At 38.4% G+C, this 23,361-nt stretch overlaps 1 protein-coding gene across 5 annotated transcripts in view; it reads right to left on the bottom strand.

Moving 5' to 3' along the window:
* Positions 1-23,361, bottom strand: part of Nek10 (NIMA related kinase 10) — a 210,725-nt gene that overhangs the window by 29,230 nt on the left and 158,134 nt on the right. For 2 of the 5 annotated variants that reach the window (XM_015489627.2, XM_048794824.1), the window contains 4 exons: positions 20,180-20,217; positions 19,940-20,080; positions 6,900-6,929; positions 5,120-5,220 (listed from right to left, as the gene is read on the bottom strand). In XM_015489627.2, the coding sequence (XP_015345113.1) occupies positions 5,120-5,220; positions 6,900-6,929; positions 19,940-20,080; positions 20,180-20,217 (310 nt within the window). The remainder of the gene's footprint in view (positions 1-5,119; positions 5,221-6,899; positions 6,930-19,939; positions 20,081-20,179; positions 20,218-23,361) is intronic. The other 3 variants (XM_048794821.1, XM_048794822.1, XM_048794823.1) reach the window with 3 other exon arrangements.

Genomic DNA, 23,361 nt, shown 5'->3' with positions numbered 1-23,361 from the left:
CCCTGCAAGTTCATCTTTTGGTTTTCAGGAAGTATGTGGCCCTCAGGTCAGGGCAGCCACCAAGCTTAAGTACATAAATATGAGAGAAAGAAGGGTTTGTTTGGTTGGTTGATTCGTTTCTCAATTCAGCCTTGCTTTCTCCAAGTTTCCTTTGCAATTAGCAGAAAGAGAAAACTGACTTGGTCTCTAACTTACATCACATACCCTAGTATAATGATTAGGCCTGTATTTTTTGATTTGTGTCAAAAGCATCGACTTTGTTTAGCACTGTAGGTTAAAGTTCCCCAGAGGGGAATCATTGCTTACTATGTGCAATGTCATGAACTTTCCAGCATTCTGAAACACATTTGAAAAACCATGATAGTTATATCTTCACTTGGAGTAAGGAAAGCCATTCTGCCAAAAAAAAATGCGAACTCATTTGTCACACTGGCAGTTTAAAAGCATAATAATCAGATATTTACAATAGTTTTATTCTTGCTTTAAAAATACTTTGAAATTCAATAAAGAAATGGAATATACCCGTTAAAAACTTTTTTCCTTTTTTACATCAAAATTACCGAGACAGGCATATGGAAGCTGAACTTAAATTTCAAAGGATATTTCTCTTAATTTAATAGTTATTAGTTGAGGTAACTGAAAAGTCATCTAACTATTTCTATAACACTAGAGTTAAGAATAGTCTCCCATGTTTCCATATCAATGGTTAAATGGAGATGCATTTTTAATACAATACTTTATAAGAGAGAGCAGATTACAATTTTTATTTATTAACCAGGGCTTCCCTCCTCCCCATACACACATATTTCCTTGTACTCCTTCACTCCCTTTTTCATTTACTTGGAAAGGTTTTTGTGGTTACCTAAGAAAAAGGATGGCAGAAAAAAAGAGGGAAAAGTAATCCATTTTGGCTTTTGCATCTAAAAGAGCAGACATCAGGGTGACCAAAAAGAACAATAGATTTTGGGACAAAATTTGACATAAGAACCAGACTGCTCAACCCTACACATGAAAGAGGCTCCTCAGTCTAGAGGCAGAAATCAGAGGGGGTGTGGGTGGTGCCAGAGAGTTGCTTGCCTAGTCCCCAGGCTAAGTGTGCCACTGATCAGTGCCCGTCGGCTCCAAGTCCGCCCTTGACTGACCTGCCTGTGAAACCAACACCGCTCTCCTTCACCAGCTGTCTGGATGCCAACCTCGCCCATAGGAAGGCCCTAGAAGGACCCTGAAGGAGGATGGAGTTCATATTTCTGGTCCAGCGATGCTGTTGCCTTGCTCCAGTGGTACACGGTGACACCCCAGTGGTAAGAGGTCACCCCAAGTCACATTCAGTAGCACTGACTCTGTAGGTGGCTTTCCAGAGACTTCTATGAAATAACACCTACTTCTGGGTAGTCTCCCCTGATTCCGTGGAGAGTATATACTAACACCATTCAGTGCTGATTTCCCAACAACTTCCATAGCATGGTACCTCATGTGATGTCTTGCTCTGGTCCCCAGAGGGAGGCTTCTGATCAACTTTCCCCAGCATGACACTTTCGCATATTTCTCTGACCTTTCCAGTGATGTCTGGACCTCAATCCAGAGTAAGTGGTGTTCGTCTTTGTTTCCTTGTTAGGTGCTCTGCCTCAGTCCTAGAGCTTATGACTTCTCTATCTGCTATTCCTATATGCTTTGGATTTCTTTCCTCATCATCAGTGGACAAAATTCTGTTATCATTGATAATTTATTATATTGATCTCATTCCTTGTTGAAATTACTGTTGTGGCTTGGATCTGGAATGTCCCCCAAGGGCCCAGGTGTTCATAGCATGATTCCAGGGAGGCACGACTGAGAGGTAGTAGAACCTTTAATAGGTGGGGCCTAGTGGGAGGTCTTCAGGTCATTGAAGACCTGCACTTGAAGGAGACAGTGAGACCCCAGCACCTTCCTTTTCCTCTCTCTTACTCTTCAGACACAAGGTGAGAGGATTTGCACCACCATGTTCTTTTACCATGATATACTGCCTTGATATAGGCCTGTCAAGGGCCAACTCATCATGGACTGGAATCTCAAAAATGATGAGCCACAATAAATCCCTAAAACTTTTCTCTTTATAAGTTGATTGTCTTGGGTATTTGTGACAGTGAGGGAAAGCTGACTAACACAATTGTGTGGTTTCTGACTGGACCCTCACTGCTACCAGATAAAGGTTCCAGGAATGTCCAAGGAGCTTGACCCCCAAAGACAGGATTTGGGGAGTGGTATGATTGTGTCCTTGGATCAGTGCTGAATTTGGTTGGTTGGTTTGTCACCAACAGGACAATATCCAATAGGATCCAGTAACTTATTTCATTTAGTGGCACCACAACTGATCAGCTCATCACCTCGATGCAGTGCTGACTAAAGCCCAAATGGCCACTGCACTTGACTGTCAGGCAACAACAAAGACCACAAGGACTGTGGTATGGAATGGACTTTTTTGAGTGCACTGGAGCACTGATAAAGTAACAAGTGTGGATCTTTTAACTGTCTGTTCAAGTCATGATCTGAGACCCAGGAAGATTCCAGCAGCTCCAAAATAACCTGTTATTTTGTGCTGTCAAAGCACTGATATGGCTGCTAATCAAATGCTGAATTTAATTGGAAAGGCTGATAAATTACAATGTCAGTTGAATTCACACTTCATCAAGTTTTTCATGTGAATGTTAGAAAAAAAAGAAAAGGATACTAAAAATTAGAATAGGGATTTCTCGCTGAGCCCAGATCATGCTGACAGTCTTAAAACCCAAGTCACTCTGGGCCTTCATTGTTAATGCAAGAAGCTTGTTGCTCTGTGTCTAAGAAAACAAGCCTCCCTTTGCTTGAAAACTGGATGATAAAATCAATGGGAACAGATGTCTTTAAAAGAAATACTCATTCTTCATAAGATCCACAACAATGAGGACCAAATCCATAGCCAGAGACATATCTCACTATGATCTAGGGGAATTAGTATCCACCACCACTCTGGAGGAAATAACCTATCCTCGAAAAGAATTGCAAGATTTTGCTACTATATATTAGCAACCAGCCAGAGAACATGTGCAGAAGTGGATTCTAAGGATGTTAGGCCAGGAAGGATAAAATATAGCACAAGACCAGACTGAATTCATCAATGTGGGTGCACACAGTAGAGATTTAATGTGTTAGTTCAGCAGATGGAGGTGCAGCTTAACTATCTGGTGGACTGAAACTGATTTTCAATGGTGGCCTGTGTTTCGTGATGGTAAAGTGCCAGAACTTCTCTGGCACGTGGAGGAGGGAATCCAAAGGCTCAGAGAAACAGGAACATTGCAGTGGATTTACTAGATGTGATCTGCACGTCCACTCCCCCACCGCTTTCAGACAGAACACCCAAAAGGCTCTTCTTTTAGTAAGGCACTGAGAAATACTCGGAGAGGGGAGCCTCTGCATCCTTGGAAGGCCCCAGGGTTGCTCTCCTTTGTAAGCCAGCTATGACACTGAAGGACACAGTATTCCAATGTATCCAATGGGCAGAGAGAGGCCATTTGAAAGCATATGACAAGTGGTGAGCGTTCATGACAAGGTAGCGGCAACATGCTGTTAGTTAGAGAGCCTTTCACTGCAGACATCTTTGGTGGTAATTAATTAACTAGGGTGTTCCTGGAAAGAAAATCAGTAGTCAGCCTACTAGGTAGGACATTTCTGAGCCCAAGAAACAGAAGAGAAGCTCCAGATCTGGCAGACAAGATCCTGACCGGAGTTGCCACTGCCACTGTTATAGTTTCCAATATAGTTTCCAGACCTAAGTCAACTCAAGGGCCCAGAGCCCCTTGGATCATACGGAAGCTGGGATGCGATGAGGAGGCAGGTCCTGAAACATACTATAACATTTCCTCCAAGCCTTCCCACAGAGATCTGCAGCCATTTACTGAAGTGATTGCACACTGGGGAAAAGGAGGCACAGGTTTTTTTGGAATAATAGACACTGGTTAAAAACCAATAAGCAAATTCCTACAGTCTTAAAATGCCACTGTGTTGCACCAATCAAAAAGTATTTTGCTGTATTTTTTGCAGGAAGGGTATTCGGTGATAAATGAAATATCAGCCCAAGTTTGCACTTATAATGATCCCAGCTGGTCCACTGATCTTTAGATATTTCTCTGCAGGACTTGAATGGAAAATTGGAATTGCCAAAGTTGGCTACTGACAGCAACCCAAGGCAGAGTTTTTTAATCTTATTTATTTATTTATTTATTTGGTACTGGGGATTGAACACAGGGGTGCTTCACCACCAAGTTACATCCCCAGTTCTTTTTTTGAGGCTGGTCTTGAACTTGTGATCCTCCTACCTCAGTCTCCTGAGTCATTGGTGCACACTAGATCCTGCTTGGATCTTTGAATCTTACAGTGAGGAAGTGTTTATGCTTTGGTCACTGATAGATCCAAATACCTGGAATTGTGTTTGGCTCAGGGCAGACATTTAGTCATCACATATCCAGTGAGCAAATATATCAATAAGCTACATATACCACACAGTCATAAACTTCAACATAATACTGACTTTCTTGCCCAAATGGTTACAGTTCTTATTGAATATTTTAAGTTGTTTTCACTAGACAGGTTTCTGTCCATCATTAATAGATACTTTTCAATACTGATTCTTTTTCCTCAGTGCCTAAGTCTCTGAGATTTACAAATAGAAAATCTTAATAATCCTGGATTTTGTGTGGTTTTTGGCTTTCATATTTCTGAGCCTTCCTAGTGTCAACCGAGCATCCTCAAGATTAAGGATGGTGGTGGGAGCACTATTTCCTGTGGTAAAGCTGTTTATGGGAAAAGAAGCCCCGCTCTATTCCCACTCCCCCCCCCACACACACACACACAAGGAAGGGCCATTTGTGTGGAAGTCTGCTTCTGTCTGGGTAGGAAGAAATCACAAGGAAACCCCGACCTATTTGCTTTTTTACCCTGTTGCCCTCCCAGCTTGGTTGCCAAGAAGTCTCCCTACACGTGTGTCCTGGGAGGAAATAAAAACAAGTGTTCACTCAGCTGGAAGTCCTACAAGGTAGTTCTTCAGTGGTATTAGTACCCAACTTGTGTTTCAGATGGAAAAGAAATAGAAGGCTGGAACACTGACCTGTGTGATATAGATGACTTTGTGCAGCTGGATTAGTATTTGCTGGATGGGATCACTGATCTGACGCACCTTCCTCTGGGACACAGCAATTCCTGCAGATGCTATGGGTGAAAAATTCCACAGTTAGTCAAGTTCTCTTTCAAAGATGATATTAGTAAAAAAAAATGGGATAATTTTCTGAAAAAAAAATTTAAAGGAAAGACCTCACCTTATAAATGAGACAATATGAAGAAACCCTGTAATATTTTATGATTTGGAATAAACAATTCCTTCCCTTTACTTCTCAAGCTTCTAAGTAACATAATGGTTGTACCTGTCATTTGCAAGACCAATTGTCTACTAGATATTTCTCCTGCAGTTTCAGCAAGGAGGAAGTGGTGCTTTGTGGCCACTGAAAAGCCCAGCTTCAGATACACTTAAGTGGCTATAATGATTTTAAATTTTAAATTCATTATATCCTCCATAAAATATTTTAAAACCAATTTTGTCCCAACTAATAAACACAAACACCAAATAGGCAATGTTACAGAGAAACAAAACTTCTCTTAGCTAGAATTAAGTACTTTTTAAATCCTTGGTTATTATGAATTATAATTTTCACCTGAATTTCATCCTAGGTCTAAGCTGGGCACATTTATATTTTTTCCTGACTTTTCCTTATAAAGCTATATCAGCCACTCATACACAACTTGACACCTGTTAGTCTGATATCAGGCTATTTAAAGGGATGACCTTGATCCCTATGATGGCCACCAGACCAACTCGACCTCCTCTTACCTCTAACTTCCCATGGGAGGACATGGAAAAGGGACTTCAGATATGTGCCTTATGATATTCTTTCTCTCCCTGCCCTTAGCTTTCAGTATGCTTTTAGTAACCCTTAATAATTCCATTTTAAAAAAATTGTTTCTATGATCCACTTTTCTTCTTTCCATACAACATCAAACCTATATGAAATTAAACTTGAATATAATCACTGCTTTAGCAATCATTAAGATTTTTTTCAAAATGATTCTAATACAAGTGCTTTCTGAGAAAGCTTGCATATTTGCCATAAATTCTTTGTTTTCAAAACATTTAAAGAGAAAATGTAGTGTAGTTGTTTAAGAGTTAACATGTGTTATTATAAGCATATTAAAATTTATATTTAAGACATATAAAAGAATAAAATATAAATATCCTCTTTACTAGGTATCTTTAGTTGAAATATTAGCACAAGAAATAATCAGATTCTATGTCATCTTCAGTCAACATCTTGCTTAAATATTTGGAAGTTAAAGGATTTATCTCCCCTGAATACTCTGTCTAACTCTTTTTAAGCATTAATTATTTGATCATTAAAATGAGGTTTAATAAATTACCCTTAGGGTAAATATATGAAGGTAAATCAGAAAGCACTAATGTAACTGTAAAATAGAAAATGGGAATTGTCTGCTCCAGCTTGTAGAGATGGCCAAGTGTACACCTGCCACATTTTCTACAGTGATAGTCCTTGCAGGAACAATGCTCATAATGCAACCCTTTATTTGTTCAGATCCATAGCAAAAAATGGAGACCAGGTGATGTGGCCAAGCTGATGCTACTACAGAAACATTAACTATGCATTTTCTGAAAATGGGGGCGGGGCTTGGGTTTTTAGCATTTCACATTGACTACTTTGTATTTTTTATTGGTAGACATGACAGCCATAGGTAACAAGTTAAAATCTCACGGCATTGGCAGAGAGCTCTTAGGCTTGTGATGACATTTGGGGTGGGATATCACACAGGTTTGACTCTACCTTGCCACAAGCATGTGCTCATCTGTGGCCCTAAATACAAAAACAGAGAGAGTTAGCTAGGTTGCCTACTTTGGGAACTGATCAATTATGCAAATTAACTTGAAAAGTATTTCCCTTAAGACCACTACCCTCTTAATCCCAGTAAATTCTTGACTTTCAAAAATAGTTTTGATGGCTTATTCAAAAAACTAAATTTCAGATGTTTAATTATGTTTGTTCCTTATAAAACAGCAAATGATCAAAATATAAGTATTACAGATGGTGCTCAGGCTCCCTAGAAACCACCCCACACTCCCACACCTACCCAGATAATCCCTAATATCAACTTGGTGTATTGCCTTTTGGTCTTTTTCTATCCATTTGTGTGTGTGTGTGTGTGTGTGTGTGTATCTCCAGAACACTACTTTCCAAACTATGGTTGAGTCCTGAAATCAATTTAATGTGTTGTAATTCGATTCATTCCATTTTGACAAATGGAACAAAGCAAATTAGAACAGGAAAGAACAATTTCAGAGTACATCTCATGTAGTAAGGGTCCACTCCATCAAGACATGATGGGTGTATCTTATTGAGGGTTATTTCCAAAAGACATTGAAAATCACTACTATAGAAAGTCTCTAGTATTATTTCCTCCTTTTCTATCCTTCTGTCCTTCTTCCTTCTTCAGTCCCTCCCTCCCTTCTTCCCTCCTTTGCCTTTTAAATGAATGGTGACACATCACATCTTATAGACTATTTCACAATTTGTTTTCTCAGCCTCTCATGGAGATCCTTTTCTTCCCCCAACACACCCAGTTCTAGCTCATTCCATATAACTGCTGATAGTTTCACATGTTCTGGAAGCACCATGGTTTACTTGGCCACTCCTGCCTTGCTGGGCACTGAGTTGCATTTCGATTCTCATGATTTTAAGTGATGCTGCACTGTGTATACATGTGCATGCCTCACTGTGTGTTAAGTACAAGAGCTTTTTCAAAGCTGATATGGAGAAATTAAATAGCTGGTCCCTAGAATATACACATTTCTTACAGTGACAAATTATTTGAGGGGCAAGGATTGAACCCAGGTCCTCACACATGCTAGGTGAGCTTTATGCCAACTGAACCACATCTTCAGCCCCCTGTAATAAATGCATTTTTAAATGGCTAAGTCACCTTATACTCTGACAGAAGAGAAACTATTTTCCTATACCTTAATCAACACTACATATTATCAAATTTTCAATTGTGCCAATCTGATTTTTTTCTGTTGTATTTTTTGAATGCAAGTGAGGTTACTATACTTTGCTGTATTTTTTCTTGCTAATTTGTAAATATTCTTACATATTCTGAATACTGATCCTTTTATTGTACTTTGCATTTAAAAGCATTTTCACCTAATCTGTACTTCTTTTGAATTTAAAGGGTCTTTCCCACCCTGCCACCTGAACTAAAATTAATGTTTAGTCTCAGGTACTGCCAAATCTCTCAGGTACATGCTGTCACTGTATCACAGCAAGCTGGGGTCCCATCATCTGCTTAGAGCCATGGAGGATTCTTGCAGGATTACTAAACTGGGATATGAGTTAGGACTGGGGAGACAAAGGAAACTTCAGACTGGGAATGATGTGTAAGAAGTCTACCTGAATATTTGCAAAATCTTGATTTCCCTGGACAAGTGTAGCTGATTCTGGGTTTTTCATCTGATCGAATTCTCACATTTTTAGTATCCTCCTTCCCTCAAATGAAGATTAATTTATCCCTTAATAATTTCAGGAAAACAAAACATTTTTTGAAAATCCAAATAAATATATTCCCTTATTTTTATTCTTCATCTACTGATGAACAACCACCAAGTTCACGGCAAATATTAGCCTTATCATTGAATCTAGTTTTAAAGCATTTTCTCTCAATCTTTCAAATTAGCTCATTAATAATACTACACTTCCTAACTATTCACAAAAAAAGCAGATTATATTTATATGAACAATTTTATCCCCCCAAAAAATTTTTTACTAAAATAATTTTCCCTTAAAAAGAAATCAATGAGTGCTCAAAGCTCTGGGTTCAATCCCCAACACAAAAAAGAAGGGAGTCGGGGAGGGGGGAGTAAAAGAAAAAAAATGATATCAATGAGGTTGATTGTAACAATGTCAGTGAGATATAACATGCCCAAGATCCATATCTATATGGTACTTCTTACTGTGGCATTGATACCATATTTGGTCTCCTTAAAATTTAATACTGTAGGAAAAAAATTGTTTTTAACAAAATTAAAGTTTAGACTATTAGAACACTTTGTATTCTTTCATAGTTTTTATTAAAACAATTTAGTATTTTAAAACAAAGAAGTACAAAATTCCTCATAAGAGGCAATTTACTTTCAAGAATCAAAACTAATCCTACTTGCTTCCTTACTCTGAGGCAAGGATGGAATCAAACTGCTCTTTTCCCCTCTGGAGTGTTAGTTAAGAGCATCTGGGGGGAAGAATGGTGCTTTCTTGGCACAGATGGGGCAAGACAGTGGGAAGCCCTTCACTCACTGATTCTCTCACACACAATCACACTGAAGGGTGACTGTTTTGCCCCCATTTTACAGATGAGCAAATTGAGTAGCGTAGTCTGAATCCTTCTTATTCCCCCAAACTCGGATGTTGAAATCCTGAACCCCAAGTTGACAGTATTAGGAAGCAAGGGATGGTGACAAGGTCATGGGGGCAGAGCCCTCGTAAATGGGATCAGTGCCCTTAGAAAAGAGGCCCAAGGGAGCTCTGCTGTTCTTGCCACCATGTGAAGACACAGCTAGAAAGAGCCTAGTGTGAGCCAGGAAGCAGGTTCTCACCCGACACAGAATTTGCCAGCACCTTGATCTTGGACCTCTAGTCTGCAGAACTATGAAAAATAAATTTCTGTTGTTTATTTGCTGCTCAGTGGATGGGATTTTTCCAGTAGCCTAAACTAAGACACTGAGCCTTAGTGGAATCAGCAAATTGCCCAACGAAGATCACAGTGCAAGTGAACGCTGGGACATGAAAGGGGGCAGGCCCTGCATGTTACTGCCCGGACTCAGGCTAGACGGGTGTGAGGGGGCCCCCAGTTCTCCCGAACCTTCTCTAGGAGGCCATGTCACCACAGGCAATCCTTCTGGTTACCACAAAAATAAAATAATACTGAGACTTCTTTCCAGCCTGAAGTACTATTTTTCTTATTATGAGGGCTGTTATTCTGAACACAATGTTCTACCCATATCTTCAAGATTTCAATGTAAATATTTTTGTAAAGCACCCGTGTGTAATGAGTTGGAAGTGACAAGTCTTTGAATCTTGCACAGCATCCTGTGTTTTGATTTATTATCTCAGAGTCCACCAAAATATCCAAGAAAGTTGCCGGTCTCTTGTGCTTTATACTTGACTTATGCTATATAGCCACTCTATTGAAACTGTAATTCATAACCTGACTTATAACCCTGAATCTGTTAGTACAAATTGCATGCACACATGTGTGGGTACGCACACCACACACACACAGACTGCACTGCATCCCCCCACCTGACCAAGACATAGTATCAACCGATGATTTTTCTGAATTCTGTCTGCTAAGAATCAGGAAGTTTTGGACAGGTGGAGAGAAGAAAGGTAAAAGAGGAGAAGAAGTGGTGAAAATATTCTTTCCTTAATGACTGGGGCCAACACACACATAAGCTAATCCAGTCTGGACCAACGGTCCTGATGAAAGACGGTACTGATTCACTCTCACCCTCTGTCCTCATTCACAAGGGTTTTGTGGGAGATCCACCCAGTGACAAAAGGTGCAAAGGTTCCACTTGAGAAGACCAGGAGGAATCAGTAGGTCTTTGATTGGTACATGGCTTCGGTGTGAGGAAGGGTCTATTTGAGTGGTGGCTTCTGAATACAAGGAAAAGTTCCAGAAAATAACAGTCAGTCAAATTAAGAAAGGGTGGCACCTGGAGAGTAGCAGTGTGAGGTGCTGTGTGTGTAGTGTCATGAAAAGTCACGGCATGTGCAGAGCTGGAGGCCACCAGACACCATGCAGGAGGGTGAGGAGTCACCAGGTGCCTATATTTCAGGAAAGACCCTCTCATAAGGAGAGGCCTAAAGCCATGCTAAGGTCCTGGATTGAACATGCTCTCTCCTCTAGGTACTAGCAGCACGGTTTCAGAGAACTCACAAATTCTTTGGGCCTTGATGTCTTCATCTGTAATGGGCACGTGGTGAAAAGTGGAACTGGGTTAGGCTTGTCTATGCATTGGTGAAGATCTACAATGTGGTCGCCATCTGTGGAAATCAGGAGCCCCCGAGGCTGCTGAATCCTGGGCCTCTGTGGTTAAGAGAGTGACATCTGCTATGGTTTCAATCTGGTTTGTTCCCCCAGATTTATGCAGGAGTTCAATCACTGAAGGCATGTAACACTGTTAAGAGGGTACAGACATAATCCGCTTATGGTGTTCAGAATTGGGCCTCCGGGAAGTTACTAAGTTTACATAAGGCCATTAGGGTGGATTCCTCCATGATTGAATACTGGAAACTTTACTAGAAGGAGGAGAGAGACCAATGATACAGACACAGACAGCCATGCTTTCTGTCTCCTGTTTGTGACTCCACATACTGCCTAGTGACTGCCGCAAGAAAGATACCACCAGAACTGAACCAGTACCAGCACATTGCTCTTGAACCTCCAAATCTATGAGCTAAATAAGCCTCTTTTCTTTATAAAGTTAGTCTGCCTCAGGTAATTCATTATAGTCATGAAGAGTTAACTAATATAACATTTCATTAAAAAAAAAAAAGGAAAGTGACAGAGAAGATGCTGGTCATAGGAAAATTCCTGATGCAGACCAACAGACAGTTGTACAATCTGTTGGCAGGAACTGTTAGAAAGGGACTTGACAGTCTGGGCCTTGTTCCTCTGCTACCCTTAGCCCTGGTGCAATTTCCCACAGGATGGCAGAAAGCTGTGTCAAAATATCAGCTCCCCTTTTGCCCTCTGGGTGATCAGGAACAAACTCCTTTCATTTGAAACTTCAGAAACAAGAGGTTTAAAGGCCACGGAAGCAAGACTGCTTTGAAGTCCTTCCCTCTTAAATTCTAGCTGAGGCTTTTCTGTAATGCATCTTTCATCCTGTTCTGACTTAACAATTTTGTATGTTTGAGGGGAAGGGTCCCCCAGTTCAAAAACTACCATCTCTTCAGTTATTCTTCCATAATATAAAATACCACCTCAGGGATTTTAAAGTTGAAATTCCTAGAGATGGCCACATAGAACAGGGCCAGCACTGTTTGCACAATGCACGCAGCTGCATTACCTCTCACTCTTGATCCCACCAACATCCCCAGTCCAGCAGCAGAGCATGAGGCAGCATTTGCCCAAGATGGCACGAAAGAGAGGAGCCAGGGAACTGAGAGTGAGTTACTGGGCTTTAAAAAACAATAGTCTAGGGGCTGAGGCTGTGGCTCAGCAGTAGCACGCTTGTCTGGAATGTATGAGGCACTGGGTTTGATCCTCAGCATCATATATAAATAAATAAATAAATAAAGGTCCATTGACAACTAAAGAAAATTTTTTAAAAAAAGCAATAGTCTAAACAAAAGGCAGAAAGATTCAAAAGAACTGTCGCTGAACAAACTCTTCTTCCTGCCCCCTCAAGGTGCAATAAAGCTTCTCAGAGGAGGGACTTGTGGAGACAAGAAGAAGAGTAAGGCTCAGGAGGCACCCACAGTCCAACTCGCTCTGGGCAAAGTCTGGTGTTGAGGCAGGAAGGAGGGGAACGGTTGGACGACAGAACTCAGACTTTGGGGATCCGAGAATGCAAGGTGTGTGCTCCTTCCCACTATGGTATGGGGGAGCAAGTGGGAAGCAGTAGAGAGAGCTTCATGGGACATCAGAGCAGAGAAATTCTGAGTCGCCAAGTCTCCATGCCTGGGCGATGGGGAAGAATAGGCTGCCCTCCCCATGTCCCTGAGAAGATGGGAAGTTGGAGCAGGCCAGCTTGCCTTGTAGAGATCTTGCTTTCTTGTCAAGGGGACACAGCCATGGGTGGAAACACAGACAGAATCTAGAAGTAAGGCAGCCACCATAGTGCCGCTACTAAGGCGGCACTATGTGGAAGGGTAACCACACTCACTCAAATCAGTGTCGGCACAGCAGTCTCAAAGCCCCAGTACTAAAATGCAACAAAGCCCTGGGAACAAAAAATTCCACCCTGGGAAAGAGAGAAGAGCGATTGTCAATTTGCCGAATATCATTCTAATTTAATAAAGAAATCAGCAACACATTGAAATTTACCTGTAGGAAAATGGATTATGTCTTTTGATAATGGCAGAGATAGATATTGAGTTTGGAGGAAATATCAGAAGTCACATTTTTATTCCTGAATTTGTGGCCTAAAAATTGCACATGCATTTGGCCTAGTCCATAGAGCCTGGTTCTTCTCTGCTGTCTCAGTTATTCCTCACGCTATGCTGCAATTACTAAACACTGACTTCCTTTATTCCTACTAGAGGGAATTTTTTTTTCCTGAAAAACTAGTGATCCAGTTGATCTAAAAAGAATGGAAAGTAAAGGAGAGGTTTGCCCCCTTCACTCCTCATCAAGCTAGAAAATTTTCTAATAACCATACTTGGTCCTAATCCGATACTCTTAGGATAAGTCAAAGATTATTTAACTAACAATCTGCACCAATAAATGTACATGCTGATAATAACCCTGTAGTATTAGAAGTTAACCTACAGAAATCGGCATGTTGGTATGACTTTAATTCTGAACAAGACGTTGGTATGGTTTTATCACGCTGTAGAACTTTCAAAAGTTTTATACTTAATTAAGCAATCTTTTTTAAAATTATTTTTATTTTTAGTTGTGGAAACAATACCTTTATTTTATTTATTTATTTATATGTGGTGCTGAAGATCAAACCCAGGGCCTCATATGTGCTAGGCAAGTGCTCTACCACTGAGCCTCAACCCCATCCCCTAATTATGCAATTTTCTTTCTGCTTTTCCTTCTTGCTAACTATATACATCCCTGTCCTTCTAATGCACATAGAATCAACTCTTTTGACCTCCTCCTGGTCCTATCATTAATAGGTTAAAATTTGGACACTTGCTAAAGAAGAACTTTCAACAACTGTGCTTTTACACTCCAATACAATAAAAAAAATACTTTGTTATATAAATAAAAATGTTAACTGATACACTAACTAAAACATCCCCAACAATCTGTTGAGCACATAGGAAAGAGTATCAATTAAGAATAAGCTGGGAGTGGGGTGTGTTGGCACATGCCTGTAATCCCAGTGGCTCAGGAGGCTGAGGCAGGAGTTCAAAGCCAGCCTCAGCAAAAGTGAGGTGCAACTCAATAATACTCTGTCTCTAAATAAAATACCAAATAAGGCCGGGGATGTGGCTCAATGGTTGAGTGCCCTGAGTTCAATCCCTGATATCAAAATAAAAGAATGAGCTGGTCTTCCCTATAAAGGACAGGCAAGTGGCCTGGATAGAAGAAAGGGGCCTCTTGCTGGCAGGAGAGTGATTCCTACAGCAGCCATTGGAAGCAGCCTAACTTAGTTGTTTCATCATTTTTCTTAAAGAAAGGAAACTAACAAAAACTTAACAACTGGTTCAATGATTAATATTCTCTTGTGGGTTAAACATATGTTAAGGTCCTAAGGAACCGAACAACTCCTCAAACAGAAGCCAATGCATGAATGGATTCTTGGCTGTTGGTACTGAACATTTCTGCATTTGTAAAATTGCATGGTTCATGTGCAAAGACTTCACATGAACCCAAGGTTCTTGACCTTCAGGTTTCTCATTACTATTGACCCATCCATCACCCTCTTCAATATTTAAATTGGTCTATGTGACAAACCAGTTTGAATGACTTTGGGAAAACTCTGAACTATTTTTTAAATCCATTAAGAAAAAAAAAACATTAACAATACAATTTGGAATTTGAGAGCCATGCTTTTCTCCATTAATTCAATTACTTTGTATACTATGCTACACTCATTACCCAAGTCACAGTGACCTCCCTTCATTCCTGCCAGAGAGTGGTGTGCCTTTCAACCCTTCCTTTCTTTAGCCTTTGCTCCCAGGCAGAAACCCTGAGGGCAGCAGTGTGAGCTGCCATTTTACAGCCGATTCCAGCTGGCACTTGTCTCAGATTGAGGCCATCAATAATTTCTGTCAGACTGAGCATCTCATTAAAATGACACGGCCCTGCAAAGATCACGAAAAAAATCTGCATCTCCAGGAAGCATCCTGGTGGGACCTGGTGTGCATTTCCTCAGTGCCTCCGTTGGCATAAAGAATTAGGAAGCAAAGCATCATTGATAAAGGAAATTTGTACCTTCTACTCCTACTTCAATCTAAAGTCTAATATTAAAAAAAAAAATAATACAGGTTGAATAGCCTTTATTTGAAATGCTTGGAAAGAGAAGTGTTTTGAATTTCAGATTGCTTCACAATTTGGTATATTTGCATATACATCATGAGACATCTTGGAGAAGAGATCCAAGTCCTAAACCAAAATTCATTTATGTTTATATATGCCTTATGCCCATAGCATGAAGGTAATACTACACGATATTTTTAATGCATGGATATTGTGATTGCAACTCATCACATGAACTCATGTGTGAATTTTTCACGTCAGCACTTTAAAAATTTCAGTTTGGGGATTATTTCAGATTTTGGATTTTCAGATTAAAGATGATCAGCATGTATTTAAAAGTTCGATGTAAAAAAATAATGTTCTTTCAAACTACTTATGCAGTTGGTCTCAATAAAATAGCAAGGATAAACAAGGGCTAAATACATGCTGGATCTGTATCAGTTACCGAATAAGTACTTTTCAAGGGCCTGACCTCAGAGAACCCACTTAAGGCGTGTATCAAGATATCAAAACACACACACACACACACACACACACACACCACTATTTATGTATGTAAAATTTTACTGAAGATGCCAATAATCTAGTTGGGAAACATATATAACATACTATAAATCAAACAAAAATATAAACATAATTGTACACCAAGTTATATAGCATAGACTAGTATTATAAGAGATTTGACTAAGATCTAGTGAGCTAATTTTTACATGCTAAAAATGTTTCTGTGAGATAAAATAAGGTAAAACATGGATTCAAAATCACCCTGGCAATTGTGAAAATCCCTTTTACATACTGTGTGTCAATGAAAGCAAGCTACTAAGGGTTGCTTGTATAAAGACAACTAGAATATTAGCTGTGCTCTCTAGAATATTTGGATGAAATGTTGACTACTTTATTTATATCTGACCTTTATGAACAAAAGACAAGAGTAAAAATAGATTCATAGTTATCTAGGGGGAAAAAAAATTAAGAGCTCAGAAATCGTGATGTGACAGTTTCTATTCATAAGAATCTCCATACATCAGTTCAATGTCTGGGTGTCAGATACTGTCTAAATGAAAAACTGAGCAAGAGAGGAAAAACTGCCAGTGTTAATCCAGTCAAATTAGGCCACACTCTTGACATTACATTTGCACTTTAAAATTTGGGTTTGATACACACACCCCAGAATTTACATTTAACTTATGCTAAACATATCCATAACATTACAGTGTGCCCCAAGTACATGACAAAGAATACATTTCCTGAGTTGTTTTGACATTATTAAATTTTCACAAATATGTCATTTCCTTTGCTTCAAGAGAAAACTTTTTTTGAATAAAGACAACAGACCCTGGACTTTTTGGCTGTGCAAAATGTTCAGTAATAGATAGTGGTTTGATTAATTGCTTAGACTCTAGAAATAAAAGAATCAATCTGTTTTTAAAGAACTGAATTCCCTAAGCCATCAGGAACTAATATTAGGTATATCAAATTTGAAATAAATGTAGTTAAAAAGGTATATCTTTTCCCATTTTTTTCTTTCCACTGATTATATCAAGGTTTAAGTTTTAGTATGGTATAACTCTATCCTCATCATTCTTAAATATTAGCTAATGCTCGTTCATAACAAAGACCATAGACCAAAAGATAAGGACATAACAATATCTAATTAGAATTTAATGTTGTTTTTCTTGGATCTTTATTTATGTTTAGAACTTCCATTTATTTACGGCAAGTGTATCTTCCTGGTTTCTCATTTACAGAAATAATATCAACTTCCCCTGCAAGTAAGTTTGAGAAAGTGAGTCAGTTTAAGAACAATATTCAGAAAATAGTAACACACATGGTACTCAGATAAGGCTAACTGTGTCCAATGGTAATTCACAAGTGACAAAGATTAGGGAAACAGAGCTAAAATAAACATATTAAATATATTTATCTGGGGCTGGGGATATAGCTCACTTGGTAGAGTGCCTGCCTTGCATGCATAAGGCCCTGGATTGAATCCACAAAACCACCCCCGCCAAAAAAATTTATGCATATATATATAGATAGATAGATAGATAGATAGATAGATATAGATACAGATATAGATATACAGATATATATCCATTCATTGAGTCCATGTTAATAACGTTAATATTTTCAATGATGCAATATGGAATTCCTAAATTTTCATTTCTGTTGGCAGGGAACTGCAACCTAGTATTTAATCCCCCAAATGTGTATAAATTATTGATACAATTTGTTTGTATTAGAAGATAGAACAAGAGGACTTTTAATAAAAGTAACTTGAAATAGTTTCATGGTTATGTTCCACAGAGGTTTGGAGGTAATTTTAAATACTGCTGTATCATCACACTATGAACCTAAAATTCCATAAGTTCCATACGAGAAAGACCATATTATAACACAGCTCACTTGGAACTCTAAAATAATGCTTCTTACCTGTGGTTCTGCCATAGCACATGGAAAATAATGTTCACATACTAGAAAAATCAATATCACACTCATACAAAATTCTCCCTTCCTGCCTTTTTTTTTAATTAGGCAAAATAACATCTACAGGGTTGTAGATGTTGATTATGTTCCTTTCCATCCAAGAAAACTAAATGAAATGGTAAATAAAAATTTAAAAACACACCAATATAATGTGCCTTAAAAAAAAAAAAACCAAATAAAACATTAACACATCAGTGCTTTACCCACTCTTAGTAACAAGTTGTTAAGGTGACTCACAAGTGATCTCCTGACACCTTGGTCCAGACTCACTTCCCTGTTGTTAGAGTACAGTGTCAATGTCCCCTCTTTACACTCTGAGGCCAGAAGTACCCAGGGAATGACTAGAAAAAAGCATGACTTGCAGATAAGGTGACCCAAGTCAATGGGGCTGGTACCAGTTATTAGAAAATTTGATAAAAACAGCTAATAGGGGCTGGGGATGTGGCTCAAGCGGTAGCGCGCTCGCCTGGCATGCGTGTAGCCCGGGTTCGATCCTCAGCACCACATACAAACAAAGATGTTGTGTCCGCCGAAAACTAAAAAATAAATATTAAAAAAATTCTCTATCTCTCTCTCTCTCTCTCTCTCTCTCTCTCTCTCTCCTCTCTCTTCTCAAAAAAAAAAAAACAACTAATAGTTTGAATTTACCTACAACACTTTAAAAAGTACGACTTTAGTAATATACAGAAAAATAATTCTGTATTAAGATGGAGAAAAATGAAGGTCTAGTGTTTGACTCAAAAATGTGAATACTCACAAAATCTGAGTGGCAACCCAAATTTTCTCCAGTGCAATAATGTGCTCAACAATATTGGAAAAACTGTTAACTTGTTTTATAGGTCAGAGGTAGCATTCACTGGCACTGAAGATGCCAGTTGATTTAGTGTTTTCTGATTCATATTTTAAAATATATAAATTAGTGACTTTTTTAAAATTAGAGGTACAACAAAGTGGAAGAATAAAGGATATATGTAAACTGTGCCATAATATAAATAGTTTGCTAAAGATCCAGAGATCTGATCAATATCACTGACATAAAATCAAGGCTTACACTGGTCCAACTCAATATGCCCTTTAATAAAAAGAATTCCTATTATTAATTAGAAGAGAACCATGAAGTGTTAACACATATGTGTGTCTCACACTTGCCACTATAGAATCAGTCAACAACAATCATTTTAGCTTCATGATTACATTATTAACTTACCTTTGCCAACACATCAGGAACAGAGCCATGGTCAACATGGTAGTTTAGGCATCTCAATAATAAAGCCATCTTGTTTTGCATCTATGCTGACACTGTAATGACCTCACACTGTCAATCACTCTTTCAAGGAAAATTTAACAAACGTCTACTAAGCATGGTCCAAGATTACAGTGAATCCATTCACATCATTAATGTTCACCATACACATCAACTGCACAAAATATTGTGAATCAAAAAGAAGCTAAAGTGAGCACAGCATTAAACAATAATCTCACAAAATAGTCAAATAGAACTTTATACTCAAGAGTCGAACATTCACAAATATTAAACCACAATCACTAGGGATTTTTTTTTCTGAATTGTCCAGGGTTAGCTAATAATTTTACTGTTACTGTTGGACTCTGTGTCTCTCAAAGAAATTAGAAACAGATTAATTAACACATCCATTCCTTCCCAAACCAACATTATAAACTTTTATGTTTAAGGATCCATACTTTACAAATTAGAGAAATAATATAATAAAATATCATTTTAATCAAATACAAAGAAAAATAATTTTATGAACCAGAGTAAAAAAAAAAAAAGAAGAAAGAAAAAAAAGTATTCACTCTTTGGATCATGTAGGCATAGAGTTTACAGAAATACCTACATGAAACACAGTTACTATTTTTTGTTAGTAGGTACACACTTAAGCATCAATAGCTTAACTGGTTAACATTCCCACCAAGGTAGAAATGCAAATTTTGGAAAAAGAGCCTATAATATTTTAGTCAATAAGTGAACACAGAAAGCATTTTGTTAACATCAAATTGCAATAATGGTGGAAAACCAAACAGAATTCTCCTGCTATTTGTATTAAAATTACCCCTCAAATGTCCACCAGAGGTTTCAGGCCCAACTATAATTCTGTGTTCACCCATTCTGTACTTAACATTAATGTGTTCTAAGGAGTACTACCATGATCTTTGAGATTTCGAAGAATCACAGCAGGAAGGCTGTGGGACTGCCACCCTGTCCCTAACTTGGCCTCTAGTTCCTTAACGTGGGCCCTGAGCATGAGGGGTGGCACTTTCAGAAGCAGGTCAAGAGGCAGCAAAGCTGAAGAAATAAAAGGGGGAAAGGTATGAAACTGTAACATAAATCACACTGAATTTCAGGAAGGTATGTTGCATTCTATTGCTACCAACACTAAGTTACCTGGTCTTGGTCTTGATCCTATTCCTCCAATGAAGTCCCTGGAAACCAAAGTAGAGGCCATTAGAATGACTCTTTCGACTTGGACTTGACAAACATTTGCTGTTGGCCTACTCTGCTGTGGTCTACATTATAAATCTAAGCGCATGCTTTTCTCCTTGAAGACACTCTCAAGAGGTTAAGGGAAATAAACAAATTCTAACGCAGAACAGAATGGACATGCAAACAGGTAGAGATGGAAGAACTCTTGTCTTACCAGGGCTGCTTATAAGTTTTAAGTACAATTAAGAATATAAATCTTCATGCCCTGTGTGATATTCTTATTACACTTAAAATCAAAACTCTAAAAAATATTTAAATGTTATATGTTGGATTTTCCATGATTGGTTTCTGTAGTCTTCGAAGGAAAAAAAGAAAAGAAACCTATAAGTCTTCCGTTGACATGAGATGATTTTTTTCATTTAAAAGGGTTACATTTTTCTTAGAGTTTCCAGTGCTGTTCATATCCCTTGATTTTCTTGCCTCTAAATTCTAGACTGCCTGATCATTTAGAAATTTGGTGTCAGGCCTTCCTCCTAATCTCCAGTCTTATATTTTCCCACTATAACCTACAGCCAGTTTCATAATTGTTTTTTGTAATGAAATGAGAAACATCTGTGCCCTGACAAGCTACAAGAACTATACTTTGATGTAATGCAATCCAATAAAAAAATATATTGAACATCTATGAGGCACAGGAAGGTATTTTCTCAATAGGAGTGAATATTAGGATTCAAATACAAGCAAACATGACTGATAATTCTCTTGCCCCAATTCTTTCATTTTAATCATCAAATTTTCTATACCTGTATGCAACTTATGCCTAAATTTTTAACAAAATTTCACTCATACCACTTAAGTACTAGAACAATACCAAATTCTTTGTATCCACCTCTGAGTTCCTTCTCTATCCCTTTCTACCCCCTTGACTCTCACCAAGCCAGCCCCTCTCTTGATCATATATATATATATATATATTTTTTTTTTTTCTTTTTCTTTTTTTCCTGTTCCCAGCCCAAGTTTCCAGAGCCTTGAAATATAATGAAACTCGCCAGTTTGGGAGTGTTAATATATTTTCCATAGACCTCTGATAAGAAATATGTTTAAAGAGAGAAAGGAATGGACAAGCTCTCTGAGAGTTCAAAAGAGGGAGGTTCACAGGAGCGCCCCCATGTGGGTGGGTAGCCTCAGGGCTGGGCTAAAGAGTTGAGCATTTGCTTTGGCTTCCTCACATCCTTGAACACGCAACAGAGCCCAGAAAATGCTTTTGGGTTACCATTATCTCCTAGCCTTCTGGATGGGTCCAGCACTGCCCAATAAAAATATAATGTAAGCCACAAACATAATTTAAATTTTTTTCTGGTAGCCACATTATTAAAAAGTAAAATAAATAAATAGAGTGAAATTGATTTTACAATTTTATTTAATCAAATATTTCCCAGAATATTATCATTTTAACATGTAAAAATAAATGACCTTTTACATGGTTTTACATTTAAAATAATATTAAGTGAAACTAGAAAATTTAGTTCCTTGGTTATGCCAGCCACATTTCAACTGTTCAAGAGTCAGTCACAGGTGCCCAGCACTCTCCATATTTAACACTGATGCTTCCATAGAATGAAGTCCTTATATACACATTACAATCAGGCCATATAGTTGCTAACCCTACAGTAGTAGCCCAAAACAGGCCTCATCATCTTAAAAGGTGAATAAAAAATCCAACTTATGGAGAACTTTTATCCAAGTTTATGGGTGTTCCTGAAAAGCTGGTAACCACTCACATACTGAGTTAGATGACTATTGTTGTTGTCCTGAAGAATTCAATATTTCATATACTTGCACATATTGAAAAATATAATACATAGTAGGATATGTGAACGAGGCCCTCCTGGCAACGCCAGGTTGTATCACCCTTGTTACTCCTTTATATAATTCTAAATTCCTCCTTAATTAACTTTGGTGAATGTTTACAAAGAAATATCACACATTTACTCATTTATTCGAATATTCACTAAATAGTTATTGACTTCCTACTCCAAGTAGGCACTGTGCTAGACACTAGAGAGGGGATGGCAAAAAGAACCAGTCTCCATAGTCTTAGAACTTAAGAGATTATTAAGTATAACTGGAAAAAAATACATTGATTTCTCTGGAAACTATATCATTAACCATAAGAAAATAGTCATCTGAAACTTCAAAACAGAACGGATTCATTGTGATCAGTGGTGACAGCTTCTACTGTGCAATTGTTTTTGCCCACAGATGGACAAATGACTGAAATTATGCAGAGCCTGAGGGAAGTCGGCCTCTCTCTAGATTGGAAGCATGTGGAGTGTTTATGTCCACTGGAACATTATGGCCACAGAGGATGGCGTTCCCATAATAGCTCAAGCTGGAAAACACAAAGGAAACATTCCAGACATTTTTTTTGGTGAAAAGGCCCAAACATATTGAAGAATGTGACCTCTGAAAGTTTTTAACATGAGTGCTAGCCAGTAAGCACTTCAGACTGACCAAAGGATTTCAGGGCCTCGGAGGTTGAAAGGATTCCAAAAGGCCATCACCTGCAGGACTCTTCAGATCTGCTGTGACCTTGTCAGAATTCATAAGTCAAAAGAGAACCTGGAGATGTCAAAAATGAGCATAAGCCTACAACTTCCACCCCAAATCACTAATGGGTAAGGTGGAGAACACAGACATGAGTTGTCGTTGTTGTTTTTTTTGTTTTTAATTTTCGATAGACTATTCACTGAATTAATTCAAACAGAGCATGAATTATTGGGCCAATTATTTTGTCACCAAAGTCCTGGCTATGAAGGAAATAAAGCTCTAGACTTGTCTCTCCCATAAGAATTTCTTTAAATATATCTCTGAATGAAGAAAATATTTTCACATGGATTTTAGTGTATCACATAACTAAATTGTGAAAAGTAGTCAACACTATTTGATGTTGACAATAATTTAAAAAGTTTTAACCTTTTAAAATGAGAAGCTTGGCTTACAATATTAAGAATATGCCTTCCGAGGCTCTAGCAACTACACCAGAGGAGCTAACTAGGATTTTACAGCTGAAAGTCTCTTCTGGGCAGTGACATTCATAAGCATGTCTTGTGTTAATAAGTGACATTAGGTAGGGTTGAGCT

The sequence above is a fragment of the Marmota marmota genome, unplaced genomic scaffold (genome assembly GCF_001458135.2).
Source record: "Marmota marmota marmota unplaced genomic scaffold, marMar, whole genome shotgun sequence".
Classification (NCBI taxonomy): domain Eukaryota; kingdom Metazoa; phylum Chordata; class Mammalia; order Rodentia; family Sciuridae; genus Marmota; species Marmota marmota.
The sequence above is the reverse complement of the archived record's forward strand: the minus strand, read 5'-3'. Positions and strand labels throughout refer to the sequence as shown.